The sequence below is a fragment of the Leptonychotes weddellii genome, chromosome 1, assembly GCF_054177405.1.
Source record: "Leptonychotes weddellii isolate Sample4059 chromosome 1, ASM5417740v2, whole genome shotgun sequence".
Lineage (NCBI taxonomy): Eukaryota > Metazoa > Chordata > Mammalia > Carnivora > Phocidae > Leptonychotes > Leptonychotes weddellii.
Window position 1 is genome coordinate 57,067,633 of NC_138369.1, and position 27,553 is coordinate 57,095,185.

The 27,553-nt window shown below is 39.1% G+C and overlaps 1 protein-coding gene across 1 annotated transcript in view; it reads left to right on the forward strand.

The window, feature by feature from the left end:
• OXSR1 (oxidative stress responsive kinase 1) overlaps positions 1 to 27,553 on the forward strand; it is an 89,235-nt gene that overhangs the window by 14,027 nt on the left and 47,655 nt on the right. The window contains exons 2-4 of the mRNA XM_081821383.1: positions 6,656 to 6,726; positions 6,955 to 7,063; positions 15,298 to 15,439. Of these exons, the coding sequence (XP_081677509.1) occupies positions 6,656 to 6,726; positions 6,955 to 7,063; positions 15,298 to 15,439 (322 nt within the window). The remainder of the gene's footprint in view (positions 1 to 6,655; positions 6,727 to 6,954; positions 7,064 to 15,297; positions 15,440 to 27,553) is intronic.

Below are 27,553 nucleotides of genomic sequence, written 5' to 3' on the forward strand. Positions count from 1 at the left end.
CGCCTGGGTGGCTCAGTTGGTTAAGCGACTGCCTTCGGCTCAGGTCATGATCCTGGAGTCCCGGGATCGAGTCCCGCATCGGGCTCCCTGCTCGGCAGGGAGTCTGCTTCTCCCTCTGACCCTCCTCCCTCTCATGCTCTCTGTCTCTCATTCTCTCTGTCTCAAATAAATAAATAAAATCTTAAAAAAAAAAAAAAATCAGGTCTTTCTGAGTGAAGTCTATTCTATTTCATGTAATAGTAACTAAGTATAATCTTGGTTCAAAAGTAGAAAGAGCATCTGTTCTCAGATATTTGAATCTTGAAAATAATATTTGTGTTATTACACTAGGGCCTTACTTGTAGAGGAATGCAAATTTGGTATAGCTTAGTAAAAGAAAAAAAATAAATTAGACCTCTATAATTTTGCCCACATGGTCCAGTAAACTTTACATTAAAATATAGTATTTATATATTTGGCAAATAAGTAAGGGGGGGGAAGTGACTTTTAGTAAAACAAATTTTTTAAAAAAAATTTTTTATTTATTTGAGAGAGGAAGAGAGAGAGCACAAGTGGTGGGGAGGGGCTGAGGTAGAGGGACAGGCCAACTCGGTGCTAAGCACACAGCCCCATGCAGGACTAGATCCCAGGACCCTGGGATCATGACCTGAGCTGAAGGCAGATGCTTAACTGACGGAGCCACCAAGGCACCCCTTTAGTAAAGCAAATTTAAAATAATTGGCCTTTTTGGATGGGCGCCTGGGTGGCTCAGTTGGTTAAGCGACTGCCTTCGGCTCAGGTCATGATCCTGGAGTCCCTGGATGGAGTCCCGCATCTCTGCCTCTGACCCTCCCCCCTCTCATGTGCTCTCTCTCTCTCATTCTCTCTGTCTCAAATAAATAAATAAAATCTTTAAAAAAATAAATAAAAAATAAAAAAAGAAATAAAATAATTGGCCTTTTTGGAGGGCAAACAAGTGAGATCCTACTAAAGTCTGAAGAAACATTGGGAATATAAAGAGGGCTGGATTTGTTTGTGGTATTTGTAGTGTCAAGGACCTGAGATCTCAGTGAGAAGGGCTCCATTTCCAAGAGATAAGAAGCCCTTTAGTTTATCTTAGAAAATCTATTAGATCAGCATACCACACTTGTGGTGTCATGATTTTAAATTTGTTTTCAAAATGGTCTCTAATGTAGAAAGGGTGCTGTAGAACCAGGTTCTAGGTGTGTGTCCTGTGTGACAGTTATTAGTGAGGAGGCAGTGTATTGCTCCTTTCTCTTGTCAAAATGTTTTCTTGTCTGACAACCTTTGCTAAGTGTGGTGGGAAAATCAGCTGTCAAATCTTACTACATTTATTTTTTCTGGAGATGTTACTCACAGGCACACTAGGCAGTGTTTTGAGCTTTTTCTCTTCTCTGGTAGATGCTAGGACTAGATTCATTGGCCAGACAGCTGAGGGGAACATAAAGAGGCTTAAAATGTCTTTCCTTCTACTGGGAGGCTCACAGTCTAGTTGAATGAAGAGTTAAGGCTCTTGTCTGCTGTATAAGGCCAAGCATGACAGATGCCTAGGAGAGATGTCAAATACTGTGAAGTAAGAGGAGGAGGCATGCTCCTCATTACAAAAATGGAGGCCTCTGTGGAGATTTTTGTGTTCTGGCCCACCAGGGCTGGGGATGCTTTGAACAGACAGAGATAGAAACCCTACCAGGCAGGGGTTTAGAATTAGGAAAGAATTCATTTTTATGTATATATTCATAAATATTAATATAACTGAAACAACATTTTCATAAAACAGTTCTTAATTATATTCTGTGGAATGCACTCTGATTTTCTATTTTTTTTGTTTCTAACTTTACTTAGTTTGTGTCATGGCCCATGTGGGTTGCAACCCATGGTTTGAGGTACACAGGGCCACACAAAGAGGTATTAGGACTTTAAACTCAGGCAGTGACAGTGATAAGGGAAAGGAATACACATTCCCTAGACATTTTATAGATGGAAGAATTGTTAGTTTTATTTATTTATTTATTTTTTGGTGGGCAGCAAAGCAAGGTTTATTGAGCAATTGCAAAGTATAGCACAAAGCTCCCAAGGAGGGAGGGGACCCAAGAGGGTTGCCCGAATTGTTAATTTTAGAATGAACATTCCATGAGGGCAGGGACTTTATTGTGTTCAGTTAGTATGAATGAATGAGTAAATTAACATTATTTGGGGACTGATTGAATGGTGTGAAGTGGAGGAAAACTGTTTGTGTCGGGGTAGTTAGAAAACCAGGAGTAAATGTTAGAAATCAAGATGAACGAGTTCCAGGAAAGAACGAAAAGTCATCGTTAAGCAATGCTTGAGAAAGCTTCAGGTGGAGAACAGAGAAGTCCACACAAAACCTCTGGCAGCAGCAGGTAACAGGACTTTCAAGAAAGCACTTTCAGTAGGACGGATGGAATTCACTTCGATGTGGGAGGGAGCTACTGGGAAATTTGAGTCAGAGTGAATATAGCACTCTTGCAAAGCATTTACATATTTATTTTTGCTTTTGAAAGGAAAGGGAAAAGGATAACTCCGATGGGAGTTAAGATAAAGGAACCCCCCTCCACTCCCCCCACCTTTAAAGGAATAGAAGAGAAGGAAAGAAATATTTAAGGCCCTTTCAGTTTGAATTTGATGGTTCTCTGATAGCCTCCTGTTAGAGGACCCTTGGTGGTTCCCCCTCTCAGGGTAGAGCTGAAAACCCTTAGCTTCACTTTTAAGACATTGGACTGTTTGACCCCAATTCTATGTGTGTGAATTGTCACCCTCTATCTCCCCTCCCCTATCCAGTTGGTCACTAAGTTCTATGATTTATACCTCTTCAGTATACCTCTTGACTCCTTCCTTTCTTTCCATTCATATAGCCATGTATTTTTAATTTATTTTTATTTTTTTTTTTAAAGATTTTTATTTATTTATTTGACAGAGAGCACAAGCAGGAGCGGCAGGCAGAGGGAGAGGGAGAAGCAGGCTCCCCGCTGAGCAGGGAGCCCGATGCGGGGCTCCATCCCAGGACCCTGGGATCACAACCTGAGCCGAAGGCAGACGCTTAACTGACTGAGCCACCCAGGCGCCCCGCCATGTATTTTTCATATACCTATTTTGAGGTAGTTTTAAACTTCTAGAAGAGTTGCAAAAGTACAGAAAGTTCCCAAATGCTGTTCATCCATCTTCTAACAGTAACATAACCACAGTGTGATTATCCAAACTGAGTGATTATTTATCAGTTTTCAGGCCACCGTCATCCCTCACCCAGGTCATAGCAACAGCGTTCAACAGTGTCTTTGCTTCTAGTCTTGCCTTCTCTCATTTATTTTCTATATTGCAGCCATAATGATTTTTATGAAACGGTATAGTTAAACCTTTGATGCCTTCCCTTTGCTGTTAGGATGAAGCCTAAATTCTTGAACACAGTTACACGGTCCTTTATGATATGGTTCCATGTTATTAAAACAGTCAAACGCATAAAGTCTAGTTACCTTTCCTGTGTCAGTGTAGTAAAACTTTTTACAGGAAGCCTTCCCTGATTATCATTCCTATTTTCTGATAATTTGCCTCTCCAGTAAATTCATGTAGTATCCGGTACTTCTCCTATCCAACTGTTTATCATTTTGTGTTGTTAAATTAATATTTGTCTAATGTCTTCACCAGACTATAGGTTTCTTGAGGGCTCACCATTGTAGTCAAGCACCTAGCACTGTGCCTGGCACATAGTAGGCACTTGGTAGATATCTGCTGAAACCATGAACCACTTACCCTAGACAGGTCTACTCATTGCATCCTAAAATGTCTTGCATATTTCATCTTTTTTTTTTTTTTTTGTAATTATGTGTGCCTTTCACCTTACACTGTTGTAATTTCCCCATATCTTGCAGAACTAAACTTGATTCCCACCTCCCCTGAGAGGACTGCTTGCCTACCTTCACTGTTCTTTCCAGTGAATTCTTGTAGTATTTACTATCTTTACTACTCATTGGCAATATATGTTGTCATGTATTCCTTCTCATATGTATTTCTCTTATCTCTTGTAATCTTGTATAACTATGTTAACAGGGAGGTGTGTAGTTTTACTTAGTTTTTAGTACTGAAGACTGTGCTGGTGACTTTGGGGGTTGCAAAAATGTGTATGACAAGATCCTTGCTATAAAGGAATTTATATTCAAGTAGAGAAGATGAGAAAAGAAAAACTAATGTTCATGGAGCACTGCTTTTGAATCAGATTATGGGCAACTTTTACACAATTGATTTTTACTGTACAAATACCAAGGTCATAGGGCAGGTAAAATACTTGAATAAGAAAAGAGTTGTATAAAGTACTATAGGATTTAATTCATTCAGTAAATATTTATTGCAGGTGTACTGGGTGCCAGGCACAGTGATAAGTGCCAGGAATACAGAGTCTTAGCTTTCATTGAGCTTAAAGTTTTGTGAAGGATACAGAAAAATAAGAAATTATGGTATAATATGAGTTCTGCAGTGTTTAGGGAATCCACTTTTTTTCATGGATTTTTTTAAATTCAAGTACAATTAACATACAGTGTTATATTAGTTTCAGGTGTACAGTATAATGATTCAACAATTCTGTGCATTAATTAGTGCTCGTCACAGTAAATGTTCTCTTAATTCCCTTTATCTACCCCCCCCACCCCGGACTTACCCTCTGGCAACCACCAATTTGTTCTCTGTATTTAAGAGTCTGGTTTTTTGGTCTCTTTATTTTCTTCGTTTTGTATCTTAAATGCCACATATGAGTGAAATCATATGGTATTTGTCTTCCTCTGACTTAATCTCACTTAACATTATACCCTCTAGGTCCATCCATGCTGTTGCAAATGGCAATACGTCATTCTTTTTTATGACTGAGTAATAGTCCAGTCTCTGTGTGTGTGTGTATGTGTGTGCACTATCCACCAGCTTGCATTTAGGGATCCACTTTTAAGTACTTGCTTTATGGAGTTCTCAGTCCACCAGGGAGGGACAGATAAATGTCCAGTACATATGTGCTGTGATGTAAAGAGATACACAGGGAGTTTGGAAACCAAGAGACACCTAACTCAACTTGGGGAGTTGGTGAAATTGACATTTTGGCTAGATCAGAAGGAAGAATTAGCATTTTTAGTCAGGGTAAAATAATGAGGGAAGTATATTTGAGGTAGAGGGAATCCACAGCTTTAATATCCATGGTTAGAAGAAGCATGCTCACCTGAGGTTTACTGTGGCTGGATCGTAGGGGGTTTATAGGGGTAGGGCAGTGAGGGAGTAGGATTGAGACTAGAGAGGTAAGCAGGGCCCAGATCACTCAGGGCTCTATAAATTTCTTTATCACACCTAAGCTAATAAATTCATAACCTGAGGTAGAGTAAGCTTAGATGGAGCTCAGGTTTCTTCTTTGGACTTAGTTTCTGACCTTGCCATTTCAGGACATTTCTCATTAGAGTGAGAATTGTTAATTATTTCACCAAAATGGGAAGAAACAGTATTTTCAAAGTAAAACAAAACCCACAAACCAAAAAGCACCCTCTACCTGAATAGACATTTCTCCAAAGAAGACATCCAGATGGCCAACAGACACATGAAAAGGTGCTCAACATCACTCATCATCAGGGAAATGCAAATCAAAACCACAATGAGGTATCAACTCACACCTGTCAGAGTGGCTAAAATCAAAAAGAAAAATAACAAGTGTTGGCGAGGACGTGGAGAAAAGGGAACCTTCGTGCACTATTGGTGGGAATGTAAATTGGTGCAACCACTGTAGAACCACTATAGAAAATGTGGCAACCACTGTAGAAAACAGTATGGAGGCACCTCAAAAAATTAAAAACAGAACTACCATATGATCCAGTAATTCCACTACTGGATACCCAAAGAAAATGAAAACACTAATTTGAAAAGATATTTGCACCCCTATGTTTATATGTTTATTGCCATAGCCAAGATAGGGAGGCAACCCAAGTGTCCATCTATAGATGAATAGATTAAAAAAGATGTGATTTTACACACACACACACACACACAGTGGAATACTACTCAGCCATAAAAAGAATGGAATCTTGCCATTTGTGACAACATGGATGGGCCTAGAGGGTATTATGCTAAGTGAAGTAAGAGAAAGACAAATACCATACAGTTTCTCTTACATGTGGAATCTAAGAAACAAAACAAGTGAACAAAGGAAAAACAGACTATTAAATACAGAGAACAGTCTCACTGCCGTGGGCTGGGGAGATGGGAGGGACAGATAAAGGGGGTTAAAAGATATAAACTTAGTTATAAAATAAGTAAGTCACAAAGATGGACAGCATGGTGGTAGATGGTGACTACACTTGTGAGCAGTGAGTAATACATAGAATTGTCAAATCACTATGTTGTATTCCTAAAACTAATACAACATTGTATGTCAACTGTACTTCAGTAATAAAAGTAAATTAAAAAAATAAAGTGGGGCGCCTGGGTGGCTCTGTTGGTTGTGTCTGACTCTTGATTTCGGCTTCCTCTCCCTCTGCTCCTCCCCCTCCCCTTTCTCACTCTCTCTCTGAAATAAGTAAAATTTAAAAAGAAAATAAAGACACTTTAAAATAAGCAAGATAAAAACAAACACCACCCTCTGTTTATGAGTAATTATCCTCTGTGGCTGTAAAACCAGATTTCCCAAGAGAGTTTTTCAAGGGTGCCTTGAAGAAAAACATGTGTCCTGGTGGAGGCCTCTGGTGCTATGTAAGGCTGTGATAAATGGTGCATATTTCTAATTTCAAAGATTACAGGTGGAATGAGCAGTCAGAATGGACTGAGGGAAACTGAGGAGGTTTTTGGTTTAACTATTCTCCAAAAGCTCAGAGCCATGGAGATCTTGCATATAGTCTTGGGATTTTCAAATCTGAATTCACTAACTTGTAGTGTGTTTGAGGCTTTCATCTAATAAATTATCGTGTTTTTTCTTTGTAGAAAGAAATTCAAGCCATGAGTCAGTGCCATCATCCTAATATTGTGTCTTACTACACGTCTTTTGTGGTGAAAGATGAGCTGTGGCTAGTCATGAAGTTGCTAAGTGGAGGTGAGTAGAGTACAATGAAATGCTAACTTGTGTTGGTTGGAAAGTGACTAAAAATATTCTTTTTTATCCTGGTTTGGTGTTCATGGACATTTGCATTTGAGGAGATACTGAAAATATTGTATCTGCTGAAGATGCTAGTGTATAAGCTGAGACAGGTTTCACATGTTGCATTTGGTTGCCATGTCTCTTAAATCTCTCTTAATCTGTGATGATTCCCTCCAGCTTCCTCTGTTCCCTGACAGAAACTTGTTGAAGGTTCTGGTCTGAAGGGTCTGAGAATGACTATCTTGTAGAATGACCCACATTTTGGATTTATCTGCTTATTTCTTCCTGGTGATATTTAACTTGATTTGTATTCCCTTCTTTCTTGCAAATTGAAAATTGGATCTAAAGGCTTGATTAGATTTAAGTTAAAAGTTTTTGGACAGTATTTTGTGGGTAATGCTGTGTGTTCAAACACCAGGAAGTATTTCCTGTCTTGTTACATCTTTAATGGTGATGTTACTTTTGATTGCTTAAGGTTTTGACAGCCAGGCCTCACCATGGAAAGGTTAACTTTTTTTCCCTTTGCAGCTAGCAAGTAATCTGTGAGGTGATACTTGGGCACTGTGAGTATCCAGTTCCCCACCTAAGTCTTTTTTTTTTTTTAAGATTTTATTTATTTGAGAGAGAGAACACAGGCAGGGGGGAGGGGCAAAGGCAGAGGGAGAAGCAGGCTCCCTGCTCAGCAGTGAGTCAGCCGCAGGGCTTGACCCCAGGACTGTGGGATCATGACCTGAGCCGAAGGCAGATGCTTAACCGACTGAACCACCCAGGCACTCCCCCACCGAAGTCTTTCATTTAATTATTTTAGCATCTACTCATAATCCTTGTTTGAATCAATTATTCTGTCAAGGGTGGCAGAGTGGTGACTTATTGCATCCTTTCTTTTACATTTATAAACTAGCATTCTTCTGTGTGAAGGAACTTTACCTCATTAAATAGGGCTCTTTGATTAATCTGTATTGTAGTTTGTACTAAAAATGGAAGATAAATAATTGATTCTTTTTTTTTAAGTACCAATTTTCAGAGGAAAAAGTTGGATTAATATTCACCTCCAACAGTAACAAATGAGAGGGTTTGGTTTTTTTTTTTCTTTTTTCCTTTTTCCTTTTTGGGAAGGCTTTCATTTTTTTGAATGTCATTACATAGACACAAAGAATTTTATATATTTGGTGACTTTCAGTCAGTTTTACTCTATTTTTTTGATGCTCAGATTGTCCAAAATTTTGTCAGTGGGTCTCCCTTTAAGCTTACTCTTGTGTCCTTTTGACAAGAATCCTTTAGTCTTTGGTTACTTCCTAGTTTTTTGGTTCAAGATTTCCTGGGATCACATTTATGTTGCTTTTCCCAGACCCAGAATCAGCCAGTACTCTAAGGGGTTCTGATCTTTGTTAGGAGAAAGGTATTTAGAGAGCATAACTGGGATGTTGGGGATTTCATTGCTACTACGTTGTCATCACTTCAAGTTGTAAGAACTTGGAAATATAGTGTATTAAAAATTGTGATTTGGAATTAGTATTTCCAGTTCAAGTTTAACATTATAGACTTTTAAAACTTTTTAAAAATTATACTTGAATCTCTTTTCTCTTACACAGAAAATTTTGATCCCCAGTATTAACATAATTAATTATGGTGCTTTATCCTGCAGTATGTATACAGTTATTTCTGCTCAAGCCCTTAGAATAAAATGTAAGTATTGCTGATTGCCAACAGCGGGCCATTGTCATGTATAGATTGAACGTTTTGTTATGGTTACCTGAAGGCCCAGCCCATCATGTAGTAAATTACACATTTTGCCAAGGCATGGATTTGGATCATGTGGCAAGATTGGGAGGACCACCCAACCTTCCCATCACTGTGCTTCTTGGCTTTTGTTTGCATACGTATTTTGTGTGGGAGCATGATTTTAGAATTGATAATATTGTACTTCAGTGAACACCTTACTTCCCCAGAGAGGCCGTAAAGGAAAGAGAATAGGCTCTAGAATTAATTCCACCTTTCCTACTTAACAGGTTTATGTCATTGGGCAAACTATTTAAACTCTCTGAACCTGTTACCTTTCTATCAAATGGCGATACCTTTCTATAGTTTAGGGTATTGGGGTGTAGTAAATGAGGGGACATATGTCAGGCATCTGTCATTTTGCTGACATGTAGATGCACAAGAAATTTAGCCATTAATAATAATCCCTTGTTATTTGATGCTTTTCAGTGTAGCCAGAATCACCTTTTTGTTTCAATCCCATTAGTGACACACTGGAGAAACTGGATGGCTTTGTTAAAGGCCCTGTTCATATGATGGTTGGAATCCTTGCTAACACCAACCACCTTTCAAGATGGTGGTCAAGCATGGTTCTTTCAGTATGGACAGATATGGGAATATTAGGTAATACTGTATCTTTCATTATTGATCACCTATAGCATAATTTTCTTTATTTGTAATTTACAAAAATGTATAATACAAAGTTTTTAATGTTTTGCTTACAAGTCCTCTGATGAATAGGAATACATTGTCTTGCTTTATTTCTTCATCCATACCTGTATGCCACCCCATCCTTTCTGCTACTCCTAAGCAGAATGAATGTATATTTTTTAAAGAATCCCTGTTTCTCTCTCAGGGAGTATGTATCCTGATCTTAGAAGGGGCAGGACATGTAGCTGGGTGGGATATCTTTTAAATGTACCTCTCTGTCCCTCCTGGTCTTAGGTTTCCTGGGACAGTGCCCAATTTTTCCAGCCCTGGGACTCAGCACATTCCTGGAGGATAATTTTCAAACATGTTCCAGCCATTGACTCTATTTTTAATTACTTATATTTCCATGAGTCAACATAATCTTACATCTAAACCTTTTAAGATAATAAGAATTGACATCCTTTTTTAGGTAAATGAAGCCTTGCTTTTTTAGTTATAAAGTGAGTAAACATTTAAACTGAAGAGATACATTAAACACTTTTTAGAAAACAAAAGTTAGAACTAAGCACAACTGTAAAATATTCTTTTTTTTTTTTTTTAGATTATTTATTTATTTATTTATTTGAGAGAGAGAGAATGAGAGACAGAGAGCATGAGAGGGAGGAGGGTCAGAGGGAGAAGCAGACTCCCTGCTGAGCAGGGAGCCCGATGCGGGACTCAATCCTGGGACTCCAGGATCATGACCTGAGCCGAAGGCAGTCGCTTAACCAACTGAGCCACCCAGGCGCCCAACTGTAAAATATTCTCAAAATATGGAGAAACTGCCAAGATCTGGAGCTCAGTTAAAATTCCATTTATCAAATACTTATTGATCACCAATACTTTGGTGAATCATACTGTTAGTTCCTTGCTCTTATGGGCTTCATAGGTAATAAGGAAGAGTTACAGTTAAATAATTACAAGTACGTAGAGAACCAGGAAGAAGTACCAAGTGCCATGGGAACAGGTACCAGGAGAATGTAACCTTACGGAGGGAGAATGGATACAGTGGGGTTAACAAAGACATCCCTCAGGAGGTGATGTTCAGCTGAGACCTGGAGAATAGGTCATAATTAGCCAGGTGAAGTGGAAGGTGGGGGTGGTATCAAGGGAAAGATGGGGGAAGTGATCCAGATAGAGGGAACACTGCAGAGAAGGTTCTGGAGGCAGGATGGAGAAATATGGTGTGAACTGATTGGGACCTACACTTGGAGCCGAAAGAGTAAGAGGAGAAGACCATTGATAAGGAGGGGCTTCCTTTGAGTAATTAAATAATATAAATATTATACCAGAGTTAACAGACGTATGTTTAGGCGACCTTCTTTCACATCAACTTTTTTAGCCAAAATATTTAAAACAAAAGCATATTTTTCATTTAGCAACATTGCACTGATGTAGAATTTAATAAACTAATTAAATCGTAAACTGAATTGCAACTCTCACTCTTATACCTATCAAGCAGTGGGCATAGTGGTTAAAGTAAGTTTAGATTCAGTGTGTCACAATTATAGTCATTTCTTACTGCTTCCTTGTTGCGATATTCCTCTGTGAATTAAACTGTGATATTGAATATTGGAATTTATTAGCATAGGAAGTTAATCTTCAGAAATTAGAAGCAGTTCTGATCTAAGTAGTTATTTCTGCAATTTATTAGCACCAAACTGCAGTTTAAGAGTTTTATTTTTTTTTTAATTTTATTTTTTTTAAAGATGTTATTTATTTGACAGAGCACAAGCAGAGGGAGAGAGAGGGAGAAGCAGGCTCCCTGCTGAGCAAGGAGCCTGATGTGGGACTCGATCCCAGGACCCTGGCATCATGACCTGGGCCAAAGGCAGCCGCTTAACCGACTGAGCCACCCAGGCATCCCTGCAGTTTAAGAGTTTTAGAAATCAAACTAATTAAAGTTTCTGAAAGGAGAAGAGAGAGGATTACCTATAGGACTTAGAGGCATGAATTGTGGCATTGAAGAAACCTAATTTAAATTCACTCTCTTAGTGAATTATTTGTTGTTTAGGGATGCTCTCAACTTTGTCATCATCCAAGACATAAAAAGTATGGGAACTTCTTTAATCTAAGCAGGACCCAGGTAAAATACCTGGTATTAATAATAGTGACCGGGCGCCTGGGTGGCTCAGTTGGTTAAGCGACTGCCTTCGGCTCAGGTCATGATCCCGGAGTCCCTGGATCGAGTCCCGCATCGGGCTTCCTGCTCGGCAGGGAGTCTGCTTCTCCCTCTGACCCTCCCGCCTCTCATGTGCTCTCTCTCTCATTCTCTCTCTCTCAAATAAATAAATTAAAAAAAAATCTTTAAAAAAAAAAAATAATAATAGTGACCAATTTTGGTTGTTCAAGCAACAGTGGAGGGGCATGTCTGTTTGAAATGGAATACTCAGCCCAAGCAAATTTTGTGGCCTTTGAAACCTTGCATGGCTCAGGAAGACACAAATAAAACCCAGTGGCTAAATACTGATTAAATCTTCTTGGCAGAAATTCTAGTAACCAAAATGAGCTAATTTTGGATTCAAAGAGTGTTTTTTCATAAACGTAAACTGAAGAAATGAACATGTTGACTGAGTAACTTGAGCTGTAATTATGAGACTAACAAGTGTCTAAACCAGCAGCTGTTCTGCCACTTTTTCAATATTATTTTAATATTTAGTAATGATTTTCTTGGGCAGTTAAAGTTTTGCATTGCTTTTTAAATGTTCTATGCCATGGGCTAGGAAAGCAGACATGAGATGGATTTTTTGAAATAGGTGTCTATATTTTAAATTTTTGCTTTGTTACTGAATTTGTACCCATTCCCTCTTGTTTTCTGTTCTCCTGCTTTTACTCTGAGAAATGCTTAGATTTCAGTGGACAGTGTTCATCAGGTAGCCAAGTTTGTTAAAATACACCTTCTTGGGCTCACCTTAGATCTCTTGAATGACAGTCTGCAAGATCTGGAAATCTGCATTTTTAACCAGTTCGCCAGCTAATCCCTTCATGTGTTAAAGTTCGAGAACGGATTATCCCCCCAGAATATTTCTTTCAGATTGTGCCCAGGGACATAAGATTGTGTGTGCTATTATAGCCTTCTCTCATTATTCCTACTTTTCCTTAGGTGTTAATTGAATCATCCAGCGGTAATCTACAGTCTTCTTTTACTTAACATACTTTACCTTCACATTTCTTCGTTGATAGGAAGAGTTCTATGTAATTTTGATATTTGAGGAAGGAGGATTGTAAGCACCATCATCATGTTAGATGCTACAAGATGCTGAAGAAATCAAATGGGAAAAAATGGGTACCTTCCAGGACCAAGATTTGTCAGTTAAAGATCAAGGTCTTAGTGACATAATTATCCCTCCACCTATAAGGGAAGACTGAAATGGAAAAGAAACTGTATATAAGAAGAGGGGACTTCTTGGGGCTCTTGGGTGGCTCAGTCGGTTAAGTGTCTGCCTTTGGCTCAGGTCATGATCCCAGAGTCCTGGGATTGAGCCCCACATCAGGCTCCCTCCTCAATGGGCAGCCTGTTTCTCCCTCTCTACCGCTTGTGCTCTCTCATGTGCACGCGCTCCCTCTCTGTCTCTCTCTCTCAAATAAATAAAATCTTAAAAAAAAAAAAGGAGAAGAAGGGACTTCTTTTATAGCTTATTCAGAATGTCTGTCCTGGACATAGACTGGAGATGTGCCCTGCTCTAATTTCCCTGTTGATCATTGATGATGTGAAATCATTAAAAATCTTTTACGATTTTAAAAAGGAGTTCGTGGTTCAAACTCTTTAAAAATACAGATCTAATAGCTTTCTATATGCCCTAAGTCTCTATTGCTCCATTTTTTTGATCCCCCAGACTGGAAGTTCCCAGAAAGTCAGCAGTTATACCATGTGTATCTTGACATATTTTGTGGTACCCGGATCTAGGTCTTGCATATATGGCCAAATTGTTGAATAGATAAATTGTGTTAATTTTTAATTCCTAGTAGGAATTTCTCCCTTTGCATTCCTTATTTTAGATACTCTTTACTACAAACATGTAATTCAGTTGGCATTTATTTATACAAATGTCTTCTTACTAAGCAGTTCTGCGAAGCCTGGATTTCTCAGGACAACGAAACATACGACCTGTTGGTATAGTCACTTTGCTTTGGGGACTAATATGTGATTGATTAAACTAAGCAGAACAAAATGTCTCCTTTAGGCCTCTCCCTATGTGAGTCACAGTTTTGTGAATCCCAGCAATAAAGAGGGGAAAGTGTGTATTAATGTATTTGAAAACGCCACCTGGAATCTGGAGCCTTCCTGGTTCATTGTCTCCAGAGAGTACACTGCTTGTTTCCTGCAGGACATGGGAAGTGGCAGTGGCCTGGCTTCCAGAGAGGGGGGAGGAATTTGGGCATCTTCTTCCTCGATAAATGAACTTTCAACCAGTTTTCCTGATTTCAGCCCTTTTCTTCAATCCCCTCTAACTTCCCCTTAGGTAGACCTTGCTGAATGTGCTCTAGAGGGATATGCTGTTTCCTCACTGGCACACGCCTCCACAGGCATCGAAGTTTCAGATTGCTCTACTCTGCTTAGTTAGTTAACTTGTTCTGTTTTCCTTCCTCCAAAAAATGATTGTTGTCTCTCTTCTTTATCTTCTTTGTTTTCTTTTTCGTCCTAGATTTATGCCTTTTTTAAAATCAAGTTTATCAGATTAGTGGATTTCAAATGGGAGCTGAAGTAAATGTGTGTGTTTTGAAGGATTCCATCTAGATCCTTCTTTCCATCTATTCGGAAGTACATTTTTTTCTTGTTTTTCTTGTAAGTGTGTGAAATAAAAGCACCCACTAGGGCAAGTTTTCAGCATAAGTGTGTGTTTTAATTTTATTCTTGATCGAGGTCTTGTGCCAAGAAATGGAAATCCAATCTTTTCTGTGCCATTTATGTTATATTCTACTTCTTGGCACAATTTCTGGTATCAGAGATTATTTTGTTTTGGTTCTGTGATCTTTATGGGCCATATGCTGCCAGAAATCTTATGAATCTCTAGCAAACTTTTTTTGATTATAATAATTAGTTATGGTAGTCAGCATTCTATGATTTTAATTACTGCGTAGGTGTCTTTTCCCTCTCTCCCTCCAGTTTTTAGTCAGAGCATTATTTCTGATCTGGGGAAGAATAGGAGGGATAATACATCTGGGCTATTATTGAAAGAGAACTGCCATTTTTATCCTTTTCATTTTTTTCTTGCCTTACCTATTTTATTGTTATTAACCTGAAGGATAATTTTAACCCTTAAGTTGATTTGCGTATACATGTGATCTTTACTTGTCAAGCGTTTCTTCTGTAATTTGACCTGCATTGCAATTGTATTTTTATATATTTATTCGTACAATGTTGCAAAATCTGATCCAGTGTTGGAAACCTAAATTAGTTTGTGGTATCTTACACTAAAGTGTTATTGATGGGTATGATTTACCTAGGTATTCTTCAGATGTGGTTAAAAATCTTACCTTTTCCAGATTCTTACTGTAAAAGTCTAAAGGAAATGCTGGGGTAGCACTGCTATTTGGATATTAGGCTGCTTTCTGTTTTAGATTGCAATGAAGAATAAATTATTAATTTTAAAGTTCTGTATTTCCTTGTATTTGCTGTTTTTTCCTTTCCTACACCATTAAGTTTATGAAAAGGCTTACATGTGGTTTGATTTCAAAATGGCTCTGAATTGTATGGGATGAGTCAAAAATTTATGGCAAATTTTGTCTTGTGTTTTCAGGTTCTGTTCTAGATATTATTAAGCACATTGTGGCAAAGGGGGAGCACAAAAGTGGAGTCCTAGATGAACCTACCATTGCTACAATACTCAAAGAAGTGCTGGAAGGGTTGGAATACCTGCATAAAAACGGACAGATTCACAGGTACGGAAAAGACAACACTGCTTTTTTTGAAAATGCAGTGGTAGTTGTGCTGTCATTTTGTTGAGACCATTCCCCATTCTTCTACAGAATTGATCATAATCTCTGAGTGTTATCATGGCTTTTTGGATCACTAGTTTCAGCACATTGTGGTTAGGGTTTTAATTACCCAGCTAGCAAGTATTTAAAAAGTAACAAATATTTTAGTCGAATTGGAAAATAAAAAAACAGGAAAAATTCATCATTTCCTGTCAGGAGGCAATCATTGCAATCATTAATGACATTTTGTAATATTTCTTACCAGTTTCTTGTATATGCTTAAAAGATATTTAAAACTATGTTTGATTTTGTCTGTTGCTTTTATTGTTTTCTTTATATTTTACCTTGAGTATTTTCTCAAATTATTAAAAGCTCTTTGTAAAATAACTTTTTATTAAGACTTTTTTTTTTTAATGTAAAAAGCTATGTATCATTCATGGTCCAAGTACTCATGGCTGTCTCTATCTATTCAGTCCCTGGGTAGAGATAACAAGAATCCAAATGGTGTTGGATTTTGTGCTACCCAAATCTGTTTAATCCCTGGATTTGGTTTTCCTTCCTATCAGGCAATCTTTTCAGTCATTCTTAAGGATAGTCTCACTGTATATAAGAATTTGCTGTTGACAGTGCTTTTCTCTCAGCAATTGAAAGATGCTATATTACTTAATTCTGGCCTCCAGGGCTTCAGATGAGAAGTCTGTCATTTGAATTGATGTTCTAGTATGTTATTTTTCCCTGGCTTCTTTCAAGATTTTTTTTTGTCTTTGGTTTTCTGAAGTTTAATTATGATTTCTTGGTGTGGATTTCTTCAGGTTTATTCTGTGTGGGGCTCCCAAACTCCCAAACTTAGCGAGTCCATAGGATTTTGCCTTTCACCAAGTCTGGAGAGTTTTCAGCCATTATTATCTTTGGGTAGTTTTTCAATCCATTTTTTTCCTCCTCTTTTTATGGGGCTCTGATAATACAAATGTTAGCTGTTTTGTTATTGTACAGTAAGTCCTTGAAGCTCAGCTCAATTTTTGTCATCCTGTTTTTTTTCTCTGTTCAGATTGAGTAAATTCTCTTGATTTGTTCTCAAGGTCTGATTCTGTCCTTTGCATTCTGCTCTAGAACCCACTGAGTTTTTTATTTCAGTTATTGTAATTTTTTAGATAATTTGGTTCTTTTTTATAGCTTTTCTTTGCTGAGATTTTCTGTTTTTAATTTGCTTTGATAATCCCAAACTGCATGTTGAAGCCTTTTTTTTTCAAATAAGTCAATTTTAATAAGATCCTCTACACAGACATTTGCTACTGAAAACTGAAATAGCACAAAAAAATTTTACTACAATTTTTTAAAACCAGAAAATCTAGCATACACACCTGCCCTAATCGTGCTCTAACCAGCCACCCAAAGTTTTCTGTGTATTCCTTCTGCACAAGTTACTTGGCTTCCAATTTTTGATGTTAGGTCTTATCTTAATGACTTCAGGCCTCTCAAACACACAGGCAACACTCAAAACCTGTTAGTGCTTCCTTAGGTCAAATCAAAAGGTGGAAGTATACTGAAGTCATTCAGATGCAAACTACAGGATTCCTCACACATTACTGGTGTGAAGGTAGAAAAGATACAAATCTAAAGAAAGACCTTATAATATCATAGATTACCAAAATATTATACAGTTTGCCCTAACATAGAGCAGCTTTCCTAAGCTGCTGCAAAATGATCCTAAAACCCTAGCAAGAAGAAACAGTACAAGAAAAAGTTTATGTTTATGTTGGCTCCACGTCATAATTATTCTCCATACTGGTTTCCTCAGAAAGATCTTTATGATACAGGCAATAATGACAGCGACATCGAAATCTTTCCACTCTTGATTCACCCTCCTCAGTTTCCTTCTGCTGTAGATCTTTTTGAAGCTGGGACTCCGGGTTGAGGTAGCGCTGGTATTGAATCATTCGAATCATCCTTGCCATCCTTTCTTTCTGAGCAGTTAACACAATCCTTACTCCAGGCCTCCTCCCGTAACTACTAAGGATGCACTCATTCAGCCCCTGTGGTTTCTTCTCTCTGTTCTGCTGTTAGGGTGGATATTCTGGTAGAGGGGAAGGGAGTTTGATACTAGAGTCGAGAGTCAATTTACCAAGGTTCTTTGTTAATACTTCGGAGATAGTTTGAGAGGCACCTGAGCCTTCCTGGGAATTCTCTTCACTGAGCATCTGAGATGATCCCGGGGCCCATGTTGGGTAAAGCTGCTTTGGCGAATCCTTTGGAGGCCTAGTCACAGACCGAAGCTCCTCCTAGATCTTCGGGGTCCAGTGGGAGGTGATGCTCAAGACTCAGCTTGTAACAAGATAGCCTGGAAAGAACTTTATAGCCCAGAAAGAGTGAGAAAAACTCAAACTACAACAAAGTGTGGAGTGGCAAGAGAAAGAACAGACCTGTTGAAGCCTTTTTATAGTGGCTGCTTTAAAATTCTTTTCAGGGACGCCGGGGTGGCTCAGTCGGTTAAGCAGCTGCCTTTGGCTCAGGTCATGATCCCTGGGTGCTGGGATCGAGTCCCGCACTGGGCTCCTTGCTCAGCGGGGAGCCTGCTTCTCCCTCTGCCTGTGGCTTCCTGTGCCTGTGCTCTCTCTCTCTCTCTCTCTGACAAATAAATACATAAAATCTTTTTTTTTTTTAAAGATTTTATTTATTTATTTGAGAGAGAGAGAATGAGAGAGAGCAAGCACATGAGAGGGGGGAGGGTCAGAGGGAGAAGCAGACTCCCTGCTGAGCAGGGAGCCCGATGCGGGACTCGATCCCGGGAGTCCAGGATCATGACCTGAGCCGAAGGCAGTCGCTTAACCAACTGAGCTACCCGGGCGCCCCTAAATAAATAAAATCTTAAAAAAAAAATAAAATTTTTGTCAGATAATTCCAAGATCTGATTCATCTCAGTGTTGATGTCAGTTAATTGTCTTCTCTTATTAAAGTTCTTTTTGGTTCTTGGTATGAGGAGTGATTTTTTAATTGTATCCTGGATATTTTGGATATATGTTAAGAGACTCTTGATCCCATTTAAATATATATATTAGCAGGTATTTACACTGTTTGGGTTTAGTATACAAGTCTCGGTCTACTTTGGTGGGCTGTAGTTCATGTGACAGTTTGAGTTTTAGGGCCCCTACAGTGCTGTTCTGTTTTGTTTTGTTCACCTGGCACTGCTGGGGCTCTCTACTCAATCCCTGCTGATACGGCCATTGAGAGCAAAAGTGCACGTCCCCAGGCCTGGTGCTGCTAGGTGGAAGGTGGGAGATAGATGCTGTACCTGTGGGTCTGTGAGCACTTTTGTGGGTCTCCTGTGTGGTCCAGGCCTCTTGGTGCCAGTGGGGCTCCCATTCATTCTCTGATGGTATTGCCTGTGGGGATGAAGGCATTTGTCGGAGCCACCTTTTGCTGCTGGGTAGAGAGTTGGGAGACACTGCGCCTGGGTTGTCCTTTGCCACTGTGTGGAGGGCCGGGAAGTGCTGGGCCTGGGTTGTTCTCTGCAGCTGGGTAGCAGGCTGGGAGTTAATGGCCGGACTGTTGGTGCTGCTGGTGTGGGCAGTATGGGCCTACCTGCTGCAGTGGATGTGGGGTGGAGAATGGAGTTTCCCATTTGGTTCTTCATTTAAACCTCTGGTTCTGGCATAGTGGGCCAGCCTGTAACTCCAGCTATGGGGTCCTTTGCTAGGTCTGTGCTGCGAGGTTGCCCCTTTCTTGCTCCTTTGGCCACAGAGAACAGGCTTGGAGGGTGTTTTTTTTCATTTTGTTTTTGTTTTTGTTTGTTTTTCATCTATGCCTCTTGATGCTAGTCCCCAGTCCAGGATATGTTGGATTAAAAGAAAACTCAGAGAAGTCGTATAGTGCTCTTTGAAAGTGGACTTGGATTAATGTAAAGGTTTATAGCAAACTCTAGGGCAGCCACTAAAAAAGGAAAAAAGAATTGACATGCTGAGAGGAGAGGAAAACGGAATCATGTAAAATACTCAGTTAAAATCAAGGCAGAAAAAAGGTGGAAGATACAACAAAATTGTAATCTTAAAAATCACCTACCTTTAAGGAACTAGAAAAAAAAATAACAAACTAAGGCCAAAAGTTAGCAGAAGGAAGTAAGTAAAAAGATCAGAATAGAAATACCTGAAATACAGATGTTTTGGATGTGACACTAATAGCAGGGGCAAGAAAAGAAAAATTAAACAACTGGGACTACACCAAACTGAAAAGCTTCTTCATGGCAAAGCAGACCATCAACAAAATAAAAAGGCAACCTATGGAATGGGAGAAAATATTTGCAAACCACATTATCCAATAAGGGATTAATATCCAAAAATATACAAGGAACTCCTACAACTTAGAGACAAAAAACCATAAATAACCTAACTAAAAATGGGCAAAGGCTCCAACTAGACATTTTCCCAAAAAAACGATACACAAGAAGAAGTACATCACTAATCCTTGGGTAAATGTAGTCAGGACCACACTAAGATACCGTCTCACATCTGTTAGGATATCTGTTTTCAAAAAGACAGAGGTAACAGATTTTGGATAAGGATGTGGAGAAAAGGGAACTTTAGTGCACTGATGGTGGCAATGTAAACTAGTGCAGCCACTGTGGGAAACTATGGAAGTTCCTAAAAAAATTAAAAATAGAATTACCATAGGATCCAGCAATTCCACTTCTGGGTATATACCCAAAGGAAGTGTGAAATCACTGTCTCAGAGCCAACCTATGAAAACGACCTAAGTATCCATCAATGGGTAAATAGATAAAGATGTAGATTATTATTATTCAGCTGTTAAAAAAAAGAAGGAAATCTTGCAGTTTGTGACAACATGGATGAACCTGTAAGGCATTATGCTAAGTGAATTAAGCCAGACAGAGAAAGACAAATACCGTATGGTATCACTTATAAGTAGAATCTAAAAAAAAAGTTGAATTCATAGAAACAGTAGAAAAGTGGTGTCCGGGGACTGGGGGGTCGGGGAAATAGGGAGACATTGGTAAAAGGGTACAAACTCAGTTATAAGATGAATAAGTTCTGCTAAGAGAGTAGAACTTAAATGTTCTCACCAAAAAGTAAATATGTGAGGTGACAGATGTGTTAATTAACTCGATGGCGAGAATCCTTTCCCAGAGTATACATATATCAGACCATCACATTGTAACATTTTAAATATCTTACAACTTTGTCAGTTAATACCTCAGTTTAAAAAAAAAAAAATCACCTACTTAACCCTAATCCTTCAGCAAATAGATAAGCAAAGACCCAGAAAAGTAACTGATTAAAGATCAGGCAACTGGGACGCCTGGGTGCCTTAGTTGGTTAAGTGTCTGCCTTCGGCTCGGGTTGTGATCCCAGGGTCCTGGGATCGAGTCCCACCCACATCGGGCTCCTTGCTCAGCAGGAGCCTGCTTTTCCCTCTGCCTGCTCTCCCTGCCTTTTTTTTTTTAATTTAATTTTATTATGTTATGTTAATCACCATACATTACATCATTAGTTTTTGATACAGTGTTCCATGATTCATTGTTTGCGTATAACTCCCAGTGCTCCATTCAATATGTGCCCTCTTTAATACCCAACACCAGGCTAACCCATCCCCCCACCCTCCCCCTGCTTCTCCCTCTGCCTGCTCCCCCTGCTTGTGCTCTCTCTCTTGCTCTCTTGCTCTCTGTGGTCTCTCTTTCTCTCAGATAAATAAATAAAATCTTTAAAAAAAAAAAGATCAGACAACTATCAAGTGCTAAAACTGAGGTTTTAAGGAATAATCAGAATATGGAGGGGAAAAAAAGCAAGGTATCTCCCCACCCCCATCACACACACATACATACAAACTTTTAATTAGGTTATTCTGAGAATAGCACCATTTTAAAGAAATTATATCAGTGAAATCAGCCCATTTATAAAAGGTATCTTACTCTAGGAAAAAATAAATAATGCTTTCTAGTTGTCTAAATTTTCCAACCAGCTTACATCTTAACAAAGAAAAATGAACTCCTCTTATGGTAATGAAGCAGAACAGTTGACTCTAAGGAATAATATATAAACTAGAAATCTTGGAAACATTGAAGGCATATTCTTCAGACAATAGGATTTTTCATCTCAAATTATATCCATTTGTTTCATACCTAGTTAAAATAATGTGTTAACAGATGACTGAAAAAGGGCATGACCAAAGAGTAAACATTGGGGAATATATTTCCTGCACTGTGAAAAGGAAAAGGTGCCCTGAAAAACAGGATTCCCATCCTCTGGATAGTGGTAACCCTATGGATACATACCTTGATACTAGCAATAAACATAATTCAGTTACTACCTCAGTTCTGATTTCACGTTCAGGCAATCTTCGAGAAAAAAAATGTGCCAGAAACTGCTAATTGGCCCCTAGCGTGTCTCCTCTTCTTTTTGAATTATGAAAACATGACATTTTTACCGGGCATATGACCATCCAGAAGAAAGGCGACATTTCATAGCCTCCCATGAGGATCAGATACAACTGTGTGAATTTTTTTCTAGCCACTATGATGAGAACAAAAATGTATATACTACTTCAAAGTTGTTCCCTTAACAGGTTTTATCAACCCCCAGCCCTACTGACATTTGGGCTGGACAGTGCTTTGTTGCAGGGGCTGTTCTGTGCATTGTAGGATATATTTAGCAACATCCCTGGCTTCTACCCATTGCATGTCAGTAGCTCCTCCCCCATCAGTGTGACAACCAAAGATGTCTCCAGACATTGCCAAATGTCCCGAGAACCACTGCTAATACAAAGTGGCATAACCTCTATTTCCCCTTTCCTTCCTTCCATTGAAATGTGGATGTGGTGATAAGCCATCTTGGACTACGTAACAAGAACTTAGGGATGTTAGAACAATAAAATAGAAGGAGCCTGAGTCCCTGATTCTGTGGAGTCACCATGCTGGACTGATGTCACTTATGCCTAGACTATTATATGAGAGAAAAAAAACAATCTTCTGCAGCCATGTAGATCATCAGGGATTGACAAACCCACAAGTTAAATCCAGCCTGATGTCTGTTTTTTGTAAAAGCAACAACGAAACAGTCATGCCCATTCATTTACAGATTCTCTGTGGCTGCTTTAAAGCACTATGAAAACAAAGTAATGGTGACAGAGAGTGTCTGGCCCACAAAGCCTAAAATATTTACTCTCTGGCCCTTTAAGAAAATGTTTGTTGACCTCTGGTGTAGATAATAACAAGCATTCACTGAAACGTGAGTGCCATATAGTATTCTAAGTGCATCCTGTATGTTAGCTCATTTAATCTTTACAGTTACTTTATGAGGTAAGTACTCTCTCATCCCCATTTTACAGATGAGGAAACCAACGCAAAGAGAGGTAAGTAATTAGCCAAAAGTCACCCACCTAGTGACATAGCTGGGCCCAAATTTAGGCAGTGTGCTTCTAAAACCTGCTAGGAAAGAAAGATTGTGCTAATCCATGAAGCTGGGTACACATTAGTTTAATATCAGTTACATTTTTTAGTTACTAACTCAGTAGAATTTAGATCTGTCACTGGGGTCATTTTCTTTAAATATCCTCTGTGTTGTCTTTTATTTAATATATCCAGTCCCTATTTTAAAAGTCGAAATCTTCACTTCAGAACACAGATAAAAGTATGTTCTTTATCCTAAAACTTTATATATACAGACTGTATATAGTTAAAGGAAATTAACCCAGAATACACATTAAGGTCACTGTCTTTTTTAGAAAGCAATGAAGAGATTCGTATCAAGTTCAGGCAAAAATTCAGTCTCTGCTCAGTTTTGTATGACCGTAACATCTACTTTGAATATACATCAGCCCTCGTTTAGCTAAATGAGTAAAAAAGCCAGAAAAAATGCTGGAAGAAATAAGGGCCCAAAACTTCCAAATCATGAACCATGATGAGGACGAATACAAAGGGATCTGTGAGTAGACCACACTGTAGTTACACTGTTGAAACCTAAACAGAGTATCTTGAAAGCAGTAAGATTTGGAAAACAACTCATCATGTAGGGGGAGTGGGAAAGACTAATTGTTTGTGTCTCCTTAGAATTCATATGTTGAAACCTAATCAGCATTGTGCCGGTATTTGGAGAGGTGGGGGCCTTTGGAATGTGATTTAAGTCATAAGGGTGGTCCGCCCTTATGAATGGGCCTGTCCTTATAAAAGAGACCCCAGAGAACTTCCTTGCTCCTTCTGCCATGCGAAGACATAGGGAAAAGATGGTCACCTTTGTCAGAAGGTGGAAGAGTGTCAGTAATGTATCCTCCACACTGAGAAGGCACCTTGAGACCGAAAAACAACACACACCGCTCCATACTGTTTACACGGTTTTATTTGGGGTAACTTACTGATAGGGGGATTGTATGGACTGACAATCCAGGCAGCTATGCAACTATTCTCTGGCCCCATTCTCCATCTAGTCCAGATCTTAAACCACAGTTTTTATAGTGTGAGGGGCATAGGGGTGGTATCGAACGGTAGCTATCTAAAGGGGCACCTTCTGTGTGCGTTACTTTAGGGAAGATCAGAACGAGCCTTCCCACATCCGGTCAGGGCGTGCATTAACCTCCACACGGTCTGGAACACGTGGCTCCGAGGGAGGTCGTTGTGCAGGCATGGACAAAAATGGGGGGCTAAAGATGGAGTCTGTGTTGTCAGCACCCCTACACCTGTGAACCAGGAAGTGGATCCCCACCAGACCCCAAATCTGCCATTGCCTTGATCTTGGACTTCCCAGCCCCCAGAACTGTGACAAATAAATGTTGGTTGTTTAAGCCACCCAGTCTGTGGTATTTTTGTTAGAGCAGCCTGAACAGAACAAGGTAAGACAGTAGCGATATGATTGATTATTCCTGTCAGAACAGTGGAAGCCAGAGGTTATGAGAAGGAGCCCTACAGTCCAACAACCCCTTTAGGATTCTTATCTTCCTGGTGAATTATTCCTCTTTTTTAAATTATATAATGGTCCTTTTCATTCCTAGAAATGCTTTTATATTAAAGACAATTACATCTTATTTTAATATGGCTACACTAGCTTACTTTTGCTAAGAATATCTTTCACTGTGGCTCATTTTTTTCTAGGGTCCTGATTTTATGAAGGGGTCTCAATTCTACTCTCAACCTTAAACTAGTCCAGTGCCATGTTTTCTGTTTAGGGGTGGGTTTTAAAACCTGAAGTGCCTAGCCATTTGTCTTCTCTCTCCCAAGGCTTACTGCTCTGGGTCTTAAGTGTCCCTTTCATTTCTGAAACTTGAGGATTTCCTTGTCTTTATTTCATGTTCAGCTACGTGACAATTTCCCTTCCTAATTTATCCAGCATTTCTTTGTAGCAGGGGAATGATGGGTTTTGCAGCAAAGTCCTGGGCAGTAGTGATGAAAGACTGTTTGCCATGTTGCTGGAATGGATTCTCTATCTCACACTTTAAATCAAACTCTCATCCTTGGCTGCATATTGGAATCACCTGGGACATGTCAGTAAATACTGATTCCTGGATCCATTGCAAGAAATTCAGTTAGTTGGGTCTGAGATGGGGCATTTGCATTGGGGCTTTTAAAAGCTCCCCAAGTGATTCTAATGCAGCCAAGACTGAGAACCCCTGCTTACTCTTCAGCAGCAACAACTCTTAGCTGTGAGTTACGCTGAGACTTCAGCAGGTGGTGGTCTTACTGGGAAGCAACTGGACCTATTTAGTAGCTTTCTCCACTCCTCATCTTTATTTCCAGCCCATTTGTGTGTTAGCCTGGTGGATCGGGTCAGATAATTTTCCTCCATCTTCACTATGTTCCCCACTGACCCTCTAGGCTTTGGAGGTTTTAACTGGGGCGAACAGGTCTCTGAATTAGACTTCTCCTTTTCTCTCTGTATCTACCTACTCCAATAGTTTTCCCGTTAAAGAGGTCAGCTCTAACAAACGTTGGCTCGTTAGTTTAAGATGCCTAAGTGTAGTGTATTTTCCAACTTTCATTTTGATTCATTGCTGGTCTTGACCTTTTTCAAGTTTTCCACAAACTCTGCCTATTGATGAGTCATAAAAATGTCATGGGCAGTAACGTGCTAATGAAAAAGTCAAGCATGTCTATGATATTCCTTTTAATTTTACAAGGAATTTGTAACTTTGGTGCAATAGGGACACGTGAGAAATGGCATTAAGCTGTGAAAAACAAAACTCACTGTTCCTATTTAAGAGTGGATGGTGGATTTAACTATTGGGACTGCTGGGTTGCTTGATATTCTTTGTGGCAGAGTAAAAAAGGGTTCTTAAGGACTCTTTTGATTTCCAGATATTTAGTTACAAATCTTTTCCTTGAAAGGTCAGTTGTCCTGTTGGGTAGGAGGATAGACTGGTGTGTTTGATTGTCCAGTGAGCCATTTAGCTTAATGATACTCCTCTGCTTTTATTCCTGGAAGCTGTTCTACAGATTGCACTTTGGTTTCTTTCTTTTCCTTTAAGATTTATTTATTTAAGAGAGAGAACAAGAGCATGCAAGTGTGAGTGGGGGGAGGATCAGAGGGAGAGAATCTCAAGCAGACTCCCTGCTGAGCATGGAGCCCAATGTGGGGCTTGATCTCATGACCCTGAGATCATGACCTGAGGCAAAATCAAGAGTTGGACGCTTAACCAACTGAGCCATCCAGGAGCCCCCGCACCTTGGTTTCAAATGGGAAACAGGAATTGGTTATCTGAGGATTTGATCAGGAAAAGTAGTCACCCAAAGTGCAAGCTCTACTGAAAATGGATTACTCTCTCTTGTCTTACAAAAGACAAAACTTAGGGCGCCTGGGTGGCTCAGTCGTTAAGCGTCTGCCTTCGGCTTGGGTCATGATCCCGGGGTCCTGGGATCAAGTCTCACATTGGGCTCCCTGCTCGGCAGGAAGCCTGCTTCTCCCTCTCCCACTCCCCCTGCTTGTGTTCCTGCTCTCACTATCTCTCTCTCTGTCAAATAAATAAATAAAATCTTTGAAAAAAAAACAAAAACCCAAAAACAAAAGACAAAACTTATGAAACATTTGAATAGGTAATACATATATGTGGCTTAAAAACTGAAAAAGCACAAAATGGTATATGATAATAAACAAATCCTGTCAGTATCAGCTGTGCTAAATCATTTTGATACTATGTACTCTCGATATGACGTGATGAAAATGGCACTTTACTTCTGTGGTTTTCCTTCCAAAAATTCATAACACCAGTCTAATCATGAGGAAAATTCCATTAGAGGAGCATCCTATAAAATACTTGACCATTACTCCTCAAAACTGTCAAGGTCATTAAAAACAAGGAAAGTCAAAGAAACTGTCACAGACAAGAGGAACCTAAGGAGACAAAAATTTAATGTGGAATCCTGAATGGAATCCTGGGACAGAAAAAAGACATTAGGTAAAAACTTTAAAAAATCTGAGTAAAGTGCAGACTTTATTAATGCATCAATACTGGTCTCATTAAATGTGGTAAAAGTACCATACAAATATAAGATAGTAATAATAGCGGAAACTGTAAGGTGTAGGGAACTCCTCTGCACTATCTTCTCATTTTCTGTGTAAATCTAAAACTGTTCTAAACAATAAAGTATTCTTTAAAAAGTCTTCTTCCTTTCCTGAACCTCTAGTACCCTGGTCTAAAGGGAACCACTTCTTGCCATTTTCTTGTGACTCCTTTGAGAGAGAACTTATGCCAATATAAACATAATATATGTAGATTCTTCTTTCTTCTGCTTAAAAAAAAGACAACGGCAACATACCTACATAGTATTATCTCACTTAAGAATATATTTGGTGATTTTTCCATATTATCTCATATATTCATTCTATTCATAGTATTTCCTGATATAGATATACCACAGTTTAACTGATCTCCTGTTGTTGAATAGTTAGGTTGTCTTGTTTGACTGGGGGTGTATTAGTTTATGACCCGATTATTTAGAACAGAGTTAGGAGGTGGGAGTTGGGGTTTGGGATGGTGGGAAGGGAATAGTCAAGTTGTATTTTGGTATTTAGTTGGATTTATTTATTTATCATTTATTCATTCATTTATTAATTTAATACTCCACTTATCTCTGGAAGAGGATTT